Here is a 12453-nt window from a genome sequence, read left to right as displayed (position 1 = left end):
GACTGTGCGACTGAACAACAACAACAACCTGATAGAATTTGAGAGATATGCTGTCTTAGGTTATTATGTTTGCCGCAAGGGTTCTGACGGGATTAGGCAGCTGGTTCCCTTCCTGGCAACAGTGATTCATGCTATGGTCACCTCGAGATTAGGCTACTGCAATGCTCTCTACATGGGGCTGCCCTTGTCTCAAATTCGGAAGCTGCAGCTAGTGCAAAATGCGGCTATCTTAAGAGCTTTTGTGCTCACAAAGAAAAATCATTGCGCCTCATGTCCTTTCTAGAAACGTCATGGCCCTTGAAAAAGATTCATGCGAAACGGGTAAATTACTAGAGTCCCGTGGGACTAGTGATAGCGATACTGAAAAGGTGCTGTCTAAATGTAAACCGTATGTTCCCCCGAGAGCACTGAGATCCGAGACACCAAAATCGCTTGGTCCTCCCTGGCCTTAGGGATGCTAAGCTAACAGCAACAAAAACTAGGGCGTTCTCCCTAGCTGCACCGAGGCGATGGAACCAGCTCCCAATCAAAATCCGAGCTCTGAGGGATCTTCAACAATTTCGTAGAACGGTAAAGACCGAGCCGTTCCGACAAGCGTTTTAATAGTTCTGGCCAGGGCTCTACTGGTAGCAGGAGCTCCTTTGCTTATTAGGCCACACACTCCTAGTGTAGCCAATCCTCCAAGAGCTTACAGTAGCCCCAGTAAGAAGAGCTCTGTAAGCTCTTGGAGGATTGGCTACACTAGGAGTGTGTGGCCTAATAAGCAAAGGAGCTCCTGCTACCAGTAGAGCCCTGGCCAGAACTATTAAAACGCTTGTCGGAACGGCTCGGTCTTTACCGTTCTACGAAATTGTTGAAGATCCCTCAGAGCTCGGGGTCACACCAGCAGGTGCACGTGGAGGAGTGGGGAATCAAACCCGGTTCTCCCAGATTGGAGTCCGCGCACCTAACCACTACACCAAACTGGCTCTCTTATGATATCATATTGTATTGTTTTAGATATTATTATTGTATTAACTGTATATGGGTTTTTAACTATTGTAAGCCGCCCTGAGCCTGCACATGATGCTATTATTTGGGTGAAAAATACTTTTCTCTATGTGTTGTTTTGGGTGAAATATATTTTTGATAATATTTGATGCCAATATTTAGATAACAGTATTGAAAAATATAAAAAGGAAAAAGAATAAAGCATAAAATTGTTCTACCATAAACATATGTTTACTGTAAGGTACAGGTTCCCTTGCTCGAAAGCCAGTCAAATCCGACTCTAGGGGTGCAGTGCTCATCTCCGTTTCCAAGCCGAAGAGCCAGCGCTGTCCGAAGACGTTTCCGTGGTCATGTGGCCGGCATGACTGGACGCCAAGGCACACGGAACGCTGTTACCTTCCCACCGAAGCGGTACCTATTTATCTACTTGCAATTTCTTGCTTTCGAAATGCTAGGTTGGCAGGAGCTGGGGCCAGAGACGGGAGCTCACTCCGTCATGCGGCACACTCGGGGCTTGAACTCCGGAACTCACAACCTTCCACAGCCTGCAGTTCAGTGTCTTAACCACTTGAGCCACCGCAGCTCCATATTTACTGTACACAGTGATATATATTTTTGTATGTCTTCCTAACACTGTGCCCCCCAGTTTTTGTATTAACCTCCAGCTGGGGCCTGGAGATCTGGAATTGCTAGTGATCTCCGGACACCAGAGATCACCTCACCTCGGGAAAACAGCCCCATTGGAAGGTGGGATCTATGGCATTTACCCCATTGGAGTTCCTCTCCTCCCCAAACTCTGCCCTCTTCAAGCTCAAACCCCAGAATCTTCAGGTATTCCCCAGGTATGTTTTAAGAAAGTTGTAACCTGCCCTGTCGCCTGCTGTGCGGGGAGGGAGGGCTGGAAATAAAATTAAATAAATCAACCCAGCACTGGCAACCCTAGCAGCATCCTACACGCCTACGGCTTCCTTACTATCAATATTTCTTGTAGCCCCTCCATATTGGGGGTCTCGGACAGCAAGCTGGTGAGCATGTTGTTGCAGGCGTTGATAGTCTGCAGGTAGAAGTCCTAAAAGGAGAGGAGAGGATACAGTTAGCGTGAGCAAAGGTGTGGATGGGAACAGACTGCTGGACAGGCCCATAGCCACAGTGGGGCACTTAGGGGCGGTGCCCCCTCACGCATGGCCTGTGCCCCACAAGTCCCACTTTGGAAGTTGTGCCAGCAGGTAAGGAAAGAAGAAGAAGAAGAGGAGGAGGAGGAGGAGAAGGAGATTGGATTTATACCCCGCCCTTCACTTGGAGTCTCAGAGTGGCTTACAAACTCCTTTCCCTTCCCCTCCCCACAACACACACCCTGTGAGGTAGGTGGGGCTGAGAGAGCTCTGACAGAAACTGCTCTTTTTCAAGGACAGCTGTTATCAGAACTACGGCTTGCCCAAGGGCATCCAGCAGCTGCATGTGGAGGAGTGGGGAATCAAACCCGGTTCCCCCAGATCAGAGTTCACGCTCCTAACCGCTACACCAAACTGGCTCCGCCTTTTGAAATGAACGTATTGTGCTGTGGTGGCCGCTGCTGCTGAAACAACTTTTAAAAAAAAAATCTGTACAACCAGTCAAATTTCCAACGGCCGATCAGAATGGACAATCAGAAGCCCACTTTCTAAAAGCATGTGGTGGGCATCAGGAAGGGGGGGTGTCAGGCATCACGGGGCCCGCAAGCACCACGCTGAGGAGAGACCCATGCTCTGAAGCTATAGACATGAATCGGCCGGTCCTTTGTGTCAAATCGCACTAATCGTGCCTCCAGAAGTTTAGTCCCAGCACACACCCCACCCACCCACACCCCAGTCTCTGAATCTGGACTCCGTTCCTGGCCAGTAGACCCTTGCAGACATACAAGCCCCCCCGCTTTTCTTTCTGGACCCCCGGAGAGGGAGGGGGAGGCACCTGCGTCTGCGTCGGGTGGGTGGGGCTGCCGGCTTTCAGCTTGGTCATCTTCAGAGCGGGCAGAGAGAACACCTTCTTGACGCTCTTGCGCACCAGGTCGGACTTCACGTCGTAGTCCAGGGGGGGCTTCAGGAGACTGAAAATAAACCACACAGTGTTTTTTTGGGGGGGGATATTAAGACCAGTGTTCCCTCTAAGCTGAGTTAGTGTGAGCTAGCTCACAGTTTTTCAGCCTCCAGCTCACCCATTTTTGTCCTAGCTCAGGAAGGATGGCTCCAGAACAAACTAATTTATGCAGTAGCCAAATCACTGGCTCACAACTTTAATCCCAGTAGCTCACAAAGCAGGATTTTTGCTCACAAGACTCCACAGCTTAGAGGGAACATTGATTAAGACTCCCCATAAGCGTCACACCCCTCCCCCTCCCCCCGCCGATTCAACAAAAAAAATCAGCTATACATGATTTATTACCGGACAGAAGTGCGGAAGGCAAATCTGAGAGTTCCCATGCGCCCACTTATGGTGGGAAACCTCCACCCAATCACAGCCATTGCCCATCGATGCACAGCTGATCTTGTGATGTACGCGGGCCGCCACCAGAGGCCCGCAGCTACAGTCAGGAGCTTGGCTCCTTGAGACAATAGAAGCCTAGGATCCTAGTTCCCCCAAGCATTCACCAATAGCCACTCTGGCGGGAAATTCAAACACTCCAACGGGACTGGGTGTGTGCTGGGTGGGTGTGTATATAGTTGGCCTCGCAGGGCCGTTTGTTAGTTCCAGTGTGAAGTACAATAAACGTGTGCAAGCGCATGTCGTTGTCCAAGTCCTCCATGCGGCAAACCCAGTATTTTTCAGATCTTACCATAGAGTTTCTGGCTATTGCTGAGGGTTGCCAATCTCCAGGCACTAGCCAAAGGCAAGAGATCATGGGAGGAGGTGGAATTCCAATCAAAACATCCATGACAAAAACGACAGTCAATAAAATATATATATACGAAACTGTTTACTGTAATAGGAGTCATTCTCTAGAGAAATCTCTTGTATTTTTGCTCACAGGCAGGGGTCATTCCGTAGAAAAAGAGGTGCAGGAGCTCATTAGCATAACTCATTTGTATGACTTATTTGCATATGCCACACCCCCTGCCATCACCGGGAGTGTGTCAGAAGGCAACACCCACCGCTCAGGCTCCATTGGACTGTTTTGGATTGCTAGCTATTGGGAGGGGGGGGGATGTGCAGATCTGTCCTCGCAGAGGAGGGAGAACTTGTACCTGAATAAAACTTGGCCTTAAAGGTGCCACTGGACTGTTTTGGGTGGGGGGAGCTCTGCAACTTACCTGGCTGCTTCTTGCTCTGACTGAGGGCTGCTGGGAGCAGGGGGTGGGGCTTGTTGCATGTGCCTACCCCCTGGGCTCTTTACTGCCGGAGCTCCGCTCCTGTGCGCTCCCGCAGGAAATGACTGCTGCTCACACGAAACGGATTTGGCGCAATCACAAATACCCGTTTCACATAGATTGCTCTGTCTGAGCGTGTAGTAATTACAATTCTTACCAGCTTCCAACGATCGGCTCTTCAGATGGACACCCCATGTGGACTATCTCCTACCAGAACCCAAGGCCTTCACAATATGGATTTTTTCTACAGAATCACTACTATTACAGTAAACACTTTCGTTTTGCCACGGATGTTTTGATTGGACTTCAATCGCTAGGCACTGGCTGGAGATCTCCTGCGATCACAACTGATCTCCAGGCAACAGAGATCAGGTCTCCAGGAGAAAAATGGCTGCTTTGAAAGGTGAACTCTGTGGCGTTACAGCCCACAGAAGTCCCTCCCCTCACCAAACCCCGCCTTCCTCAGACTCCACCCCCAAAATCTCCAGGTATTTCCCAACCTGGAGCCGGTAACCCTGCTATTGCTGCCATTGTCCCTTTCAGGTCGCTCTCGGAATCTCCAGGAACTCTATGGTCCGACCTTCCGGGAAGTAAGGTAAAGGTAAAGGTTCCCTTGCTCGAAAGCCAGTCGAATCTGACTCTAGGGTTGCGGCGCTCATCTCCATTTCAAAGCCGAAGAGCCAGCGCTGTCCGAAGACATTTCCATAGTCATGTGGCCGGCATGACTAAACACCAAGGCGCACGGAACTCTGTTACCTTCCCACTGAAGTGGTCCCTATTTATCGACTTGCAATGTCTTGCTTTCGAACTGCTAGGTTGGCAGGAAGTAGCCGAGGCCTTATTCTTCTTTTCAATTTTTCTCCCGGGATCCCGCCCTCCCCCAGCCCTCCAGCTGAGCGCCAAGCACTGCCTAGCAACCCCACAAAGTCCGGAAGGAATAAGAATTAGACGTGTCCAGGGCTATTTTGGGGCAGGAACGCACAGGAACGGAGTTCCGGCTGGCTCCCAAGTTGGCCACGCCCAGCAAGAACTCATTAGCATAATAGGCCACACCCAACAGCAGAAACTCATTCGGATTGGCTACAATTAGGGGTGTGTGGCCTAACATGCAAAAAGCCCTGGGTTTTGACAACAAACAAGGTAAAGAGAATAAGAAGCAAAAGGTGGGTGTGGCTGGATGACCACACCTGGTAATATGGGGTGTGGCCTAATATGGGAATGAGCTGTGCTGTCAGGGGTGTGGCCTAATATGCTAATGAGTTCCTGCTGTTGGGTATGTCCTATTATGCTAATGAGTTCCTGCTGGGCTTTTTCTACAAACAAAGCCCTGGCACGTGCCTAAACATTTTTCTCCCCAGGTCGATCCCACCTCACGGCTTGGCCCCAGTTTCCGCCCGTCAAGGCTTAGTGGGCACCTGGCACGTCTCCCTCTGGTGGATAAGGGCTGCAATTGCAGGGAGTCTCCCGCCACAAGGGGGGCAACTGGGGCCGCTACCTGAAGCTCTTCTGCCCCCATAACCACACCCTTTCCCAAGTCTCGGCTTGGTTGTTCCTTTCACCTCCCTCTTAAAGGAACCTTATCTTCGCCATGGGCACCGGGCATTTCTCCCGCTGCAACCGACGAGAAGCCCGACCAGGAGAGCTAAGGAGAAGCAAAGCTCCGGTACGTACGTCAGGCAGCAGACAGTAGTCATGGCTTGGTGGAGGATCGTGAAGCACACTGACCCCGATGGCTCTTCCTCAATCACTTCCTGCAGTGGAGAAACACACAGACGGAGAGAGCCAGTTTGGTGTCGTGGTTAGGGGAGCGGACTCTCATCTGGGAGAACCGGGTTTGATTCCCCACTCCTCCACGTGCAGCTGCTGGTGTGGCCTTGGGTCAGTCACAAGTTCTCTCAGAGCTGTTCTCTCAAGGGTAGTTCTCGAACGAGCTCTCTCAGCCCCACCTACAGCACAGGGTGTGTTGTGGGGAGGGGAAGGGAAAGGAGATTGTAAGCCGCTCTGAGACTCCTTTAGGTAGTGAAGGGCGGGGTATGAATCCATTCTCCTCTTCTCCAGTCTGGTGTAGTGGTTAAGGGTGCGGACTCTAATCTGGGAGAACCGGGCTTGATTCCCCACTCCTCCACTTGCACCTGGCTGGAGGGCCTTGGGCAAGCCATAGCTCTGATAAGAGCTGTTCTTGAAAAAGAGCAATTTCTGTCAGAGCTCTCTCAGCCCCGCCTACCTCACAGGGTGTCTGTTGTGGGGAGGGGAAGGGGAAGGAGAAGGTAAGCCGCTCTGAGACTCCTTTGGGTAATGAAGGGCGGGGTATAAATCCAATCTCCTCTCCTCCTCCTAAGAAAATCTTTCCTTCCATCCTTCCAGTTTGGTGTGGTGGTTAAATGCACGGACTCTAATCTGGGAGAACCGGGTTTGATTCCCCACTCCTCCACTTGCAGCTGCTGGATGACCTTGGGCAAGCCGTAGTTCTGATAAGAGCTGTTCTTGAGAAAGAGCAGTTTCTATCACAGCTCTCTCAGCCCCACCCACCTCACAGGGTGTCTGTTGTGGGGAGGGGAAGGGAAAGGAGTTTGTAAGCCGCTCTGAGACACCTTTGGGTAGTGAAGGGCGGGGTATAAATCCAATCTCCTCCTCCTCCTCTTCTTCTTCTCCTTCTCCTTTTGTTCCATGTACTACTCTCATAGGACTGATTGGCCAGGCCTGGATACATGGTGCGTCAGGCCCGCAGCCAGGATTTTGTGGCTAGTGGGGCAAAAATTTTTTGGTGGGGCTGATGTTCTCAGTGCAGAACGAAAAGCCATTTAGTCAAGAGGAAGCTGTTGCCAGGAGAGATCTCTAAATTGCAAGCCGTCAACCACTTTAGATGACAGTTCTCAGCTGCTGCGAGTTAAGAACAGAAGAGAAGCCAATGTTGGATCAGGCCCAAGGCCCATCAAGTCCAACACTCTGTCACACAGTGGCCAAAAATACCAGGTGTTATCAGGAGGTCACTTCTGCCAGCCTAAGCAGCAATTCTGAGAACTAGCCAGCTGGTGGGGGTGATGACTTCGATATTCAAGAAAGCTAACACTTTGGCAGAAAAAGTATCTTAAAGGAGACCAGTTTCTTGACACAGAGTTAGAAGGGGACCTAGAGGCCACCTACTCCAACCTCCTTGCTCAGTGTGGGAATTAGTCAACTACAGCACCCCACTCTGCTTAAAGGAGCACACACCTTTTAAGAATGTGTAAAAATGATTGAAAAAACAATTTCCATAATAAATTCTTGCGGGGCTTTGCCTTTAAGAAAGGGGGCGGAGCCCCCAAACGCCCCACCATAGTTACGGGCCTGGGGTGGGCTTTGTTTCACCAGTGGACTTCTCGCCAGTTTCCAGCGGGCCACACATCTCCTCCTGGGGTTCTTGCAAGGCCTGCCAGCAGGGTTGTCAACTTTGGGTTGGGAAATTCCTGGAGATATGGCGGGTGGAACCTGGGGAGGGCAGGGTTTCGGGAGAGGAGAGTTTTTCAGTGGGGTCCACCCTCCACAGCAGCCATTTTCTCCAGGGGAACGGACCTCTGTAATCTGGAGATCAGCTGTATAGGCCCTATATACCACTGAACTCGCTCCTCTTCCCAAGCAGTAACCCCAAATCTCCAGGAATTTCCCTACCTAGAGTCAGGAGCCTATTGGCCTGATCGCAGATGTAAGAACATAAGAGATGCCAATATTGGATCAGGCCAAAGGCCCATCCAGTCCAACACTCTGAGTCACACAGTGGCCAAAAATACCAGGTGCCATCAGGAGGTCCACCAGTGGGGCCAGGACATTAGAAGCCCTCCCACTGTTGACCCCCCCAAGCACCAAGAAGACAGAGCATCACTTGCCCCAGAGCCCCTATCTATACCTTGTGGCTAATAGCCACTGATGGACCTCTGCTCCATATGCTTATCTAATTCCCTCTTGAAGCCGTCCGTGCTTGTAGCCGCCGCCACCTCCTGTGGCAGTGAATTCCAAGTGTTAATCACTCTTTGGGTGAAGAAGTACTTCCTTCTATCCGTTCTAACCCGACCGCTCAGCAATTTCATGGAGTGCCCACGAGTTCTTGTATTGTGAGAAAGGGAGAAAAGTACCTCTTTCTCTACCTGCTCTTTCCCATCCATAATCTTATAAACCTCGATCATGTCACCCCTCAGTCGTCGTTTCTCCAAGCTAAAGAGCCCCAAGCACCTTAACTTTTCCTCATAGGGAAAGTGTTCCAACCCCTTTATCCTTCGAGTTGCCCTTTTCTGCACTTTTCCCAAAGCTATAATATCCTTTTTAAGGTGTGGTGACCAGAACTGCACTTCATCATCAGGACTACCTATAGCCGGGAGAGGTTCTGCTCAGGTAGGCCAACAGAACTCTGCTGTCTCTGTGAAGCCGCTAACTCAGTCTTGGCTTCTCAGGGCTCTTCCCCATCCCCATTGTCCTCTCTTGTGTGTTCCCATCGGTTTGGGGATTCCCCCCCGTTCTCCATGTCTTTTGCTCCCTCTAGTGGTCAATCTGATATTACATAGTTTTATGTCCCGCATATCTTCCTGCAGATGTCAACTGCAGCCTTTTATGCCTGACGTAAAGCCATGTAACACTGAACTGACTACCGGCGGGAGAGAAACACATGCGGAAAACCCTGAAGCAATAGGGACACACGAGCAATGAAAACAAGAATACAGAAGAGGTTGGCTTCCGGTCTGGCTCCCGCGCATGGCGGACGCTTCCTCGGGTCGCTCCCGAGGGCGCCTCGCCCGCCCGCGGTGGAGGAGGGAATCCGCGCGAGCGGAGACCCGAACGAGCCCCTCAGGAGAGAGGAGCTCGGATCCGGGGTGCTTTAGGGCGCACTAGGGGGGAGTCGCTCTTTCGGCCAAGAGGTCGGAGAACGAGGCTCCCACCATGCCCTGCCCCAATGGACCTTGCTGCGTGAGCGACCCCGAACGGGGTTTAGTGGAGCCACCAGACGTCACCGAGTGATAAAGCGACCATCCGCAAAAGTGGAAAAGAAAAAGAAAAGATCGGCTTAACTGTGAGTTGTCAAAATGCAGAGAAAAAGAACTAAAAACGTTTCCCCCCCCCTCCCAGCGAAAAAGGCGAAGAGGTTAACCCTCCATTTGCATAAGCGAAAAAGAAAAGGAGGGGGGGAATGGATCGAGCGGACAGTGATGTTTTCCTTTGATGTATTTGAAACAAAGCGGGAAAAAGTTTTGTCTCTCTGGAGCATATTTTAAGAACTTTCTAAAAGTAAACAAAAAAGAAAAGATGTCGGAGCTGGGCAAAAGCGAGCGGAGAAGAAGGGAGGGACTTCCGTCTGGGCGTTTGCTTGTGTGCAAGAGCCGGCTGTTGAATGTTTGGACTGTTTATGGCTGTGAATCCTTTTTTTTATAGTGCATGAACTGAGAGTATTAACAACAACCCGAAGGAGGATCTAACAAGCCGGAAGGAGAAGACAACAGAGGAAGCTCCTCCACGTCAGCGATAGTAAAAGTACCCAGCACGCAAAGAAGCGGTTCTGAATGTGCACAGAAGAGATTTTTTTTTTATTAACAGAAATTCAAAGGAACATTACTAACATACTAACAGAGAACTACATGTGACAGGACTATGAAAAGAAGTTTGACAACACACAGAAGAAGCCCAAGAAGATTAATTGGACATTACTAACAGTTTAATTTACCAGTTTATATATCACTCAGCTTTCTCTTTCCCCCACTGTCTACCCTTCCCCTTTTTTCTTTTAAGCGAAATACCTCCCCTTTTTAGGGGAGCCAATAAAATCTTTATATATAAAAAAAAGAATACAGAAGAGGTTGCTAACATACAGACTCAGCGGCCCACCCGGACAGTGTGCGATATCCCATCATGAGGTAGGACTGGGTAAGGTTGCACTGAATAGTGGAGCTTGTGGTAGTACTTCCACACAACTGCGAGGAACGCGGTCTCTTGGTTGGCGTGTGGAGCCACAATTGCCTGGCTTTGAACAGATGGATTCTTCATAAGAATCACATGGAGATTAAAAGGTAAAGGTAAAGGTTCCCTTGCTCGAAAGCCAGTCGAGTCCGACTCTAGGGTTGCGGTGCTCATCTCCGTTTCCAAGCCGAAGAGCCAGCGCTATCTGAAGACGTTTCCGTGGTCATGTGGCCGGCATGACTAAACACCGAGGCGCACAGAACGCTGTTACCTTCCCACCGAAGTGGTACCTACTTATCTACTTGCAATTTCTTGCTTTCGAACGGCTAGGTTGGCAGGAGCTGGAACTAGAGACGGGAGCTCACTCTGTCATGCAGCAACTCGGGTCTTGAACTGCTGAACTACTGACCTTCCACAGCCTGCAGTTCAGTATCTTAACCACTTGAGCCACCGCAGCTCCTTCCACAGTTGGTATAAAATACCAATAAAACCACATAAAATCATTTAAAACAATTCACGTCATAAGGTGCCTAGTGATCATTCAGTTACTTGAGGTGGCGTTCTTGCAAGCGGACAGTTCTCAGCTCAGTGGTCTTCCTGAGTCACCCGATGGCATAAGCCAGATGTTAAGGCTGAGGGCCGGGCTCGTTGGTGGTAATGGTGAAGGTGGCTCCTTAGCTGAAAGCCTGGTGGAAGAGCTGGAACTAGAGATGGGAGCTCACTCCGTCATGCGGCACACTCGGGTCTCGAACTGCTGAACTACCGACCTTCCACAGCCTGCAGTTCAGCGTCTTAACCACTTGAGCCACCGCATGGAGATTAGCTATGCACCAAAAACAGAATAGCAAATTTCCTGCATTGTGCAAGGAGTTGGACTAGATGACCCTTAGGGCCCCTTCAAGAAGGAGAGGGAGAAGATGAAGATGAAGAAGAAGAGGAGTCTTAGAGCAGCTTACAATCTCCTCTCGCTTCCTCTCCCCACAACAGACACCCTGGGAGGTAGGTGGGGCTGAGAGAGCTCTGAGAGAACTACTCTCGAGAGAACAGCTCTCCGGGAGCTTTGGCTGACCCAAGGTCACCTGCTGGCTGCATGTGGAGGAGTGAGGAATCAAACGCAGTTCTCCAGATTAGAGTCCGCTGCTCTTAACCACGCCACCAAACTATCCCTACGAGCTGTGAGTACAGGGGTAGGGTTGCCAACCTCCAGGTGAGGCCTGGAGATCTCCTGCAATCACAACTGATCTTCAGACTACAGAGATCAGTGTCCCCTGGAGAAACACAGCTGCTTTGGAGGCTGGACTCCATGGCCTTATGGTCTGCTCAAGTCCCCCACTCCCCGAATCATGCCCTCCCCAGGCGCCACCTCGAAATCTCCTGGAATCTCTCAGCACAGAGTTGATGAGGCTAGCCAGAGAACTGCCTCCCATTTCCTCATGTACAGGGCAGTGTTCCCTCTAAGCTGAGTCAGTGCGAGCTAGCTCACATTTTTTTTAGCCTCCAGCTCACAAATTTTTGTCTCAGCTCAGGAAGGATGGCTCCAGAGCAAACTAGGTTATGCAGTAGCCAAATCGCTCGCTCACAACTTTAATGCTAGTAGCTCACAAAGTAGAATTTTTGCTTACAAGACCTCACAGCTTAGAGGGAGCATTGGACTGAAGACTGACCAGCTTCTGTTGTTTCACCTGGTCTGGATATCGAGGCTCACTGCGATTTGGTCTGTTGTGTGCAACTGGAGAATTCTAAACTACAGTCAAACCCTGCTCTGTAGGCACGAACTACAACTCTGCTGCTTCACTGGATGCCACAACAAATTGCAGTTTGTCCTGAACTAGGAATCCCTTGCTAGCGCCACAGCACTGGAAGCCGGGGATTTCTGGCTTGTTCTCATATGGATGCGGCCGTGGATCCGTATGAATGGGCTTGCAATGTCCCCCCCCCCCCAAAATTTCCAAGTTAGGGGGGGGAAAGGCAATCCCTCCCACAGAGAACTTGCTCACTGTTGGCTCCCGAGTTGGCCACGCCCAGCAGGAACTCATAAGCATAATAGGCCACACCCAACAGCAGGAACTCATTAGGATTGGCTACGTTAGAGGTGTGTGGCCTAACATGCAAAGGAGTTCCTGCTACAAAAAAAGGCCCTGGGTTTTGACAACAAACGAGGTAAACAGAATAAGAAGCAAAAGGTGGGTGTGGCTGGATGACC

The 12453-nt window shown here is 50.5% G+C and overlaps 1 protein-coding gene across 1 annotated transcript in view; it reads right to left on the bottom strand.

Moving 5' to 3' along the window:
• The window catches only part of LOC107107524 (maestro heat-like repeat family member 5), an 87155-nt gene that overhangs the window by 49008 nt on the left and 25694 nt on the right, over positions 1-12453 (bottom strand). The window contains exons 6-8 of the mRNA XM_015407835.1: positions 6003-6082; positions 2938-3073; positions 1964-2059 (exon numbers count right to left, since the gene is read on the bottom strand). Of these exons, the coding sequence (XP_015263321.1) occupies positions 1964-2059; positions 2938-3073; positions 6003-6082 (312 nt within the window). The remainder of the gene's footprint in view (positions 1-1963; positions 2060-2937; positions 3074-6002; positions 6083-12453) is intronic.

This window comes from Gekko japonicus, unplaced genomic scaffold (genome assembly GCF_001447785.1).
Source record: "Gekko japonicus isolate JY-2015 unplaced genomic scaffold, Gekko_japonicus_V1.1 scaffold3371, whole genome shotgun sequence".
Taxonomy (NCBI): Eukaryota; Metazoa; Chordata; class Lepidosauria; order Squamata; family Gekkonidae; genus Gekko; species Gekko japonicus.
The sequence above is the reverse complement of the archived record's forward strand: the minus strand, read 5'-3'. Positions and strand labels throughout refer to the sequence as shown.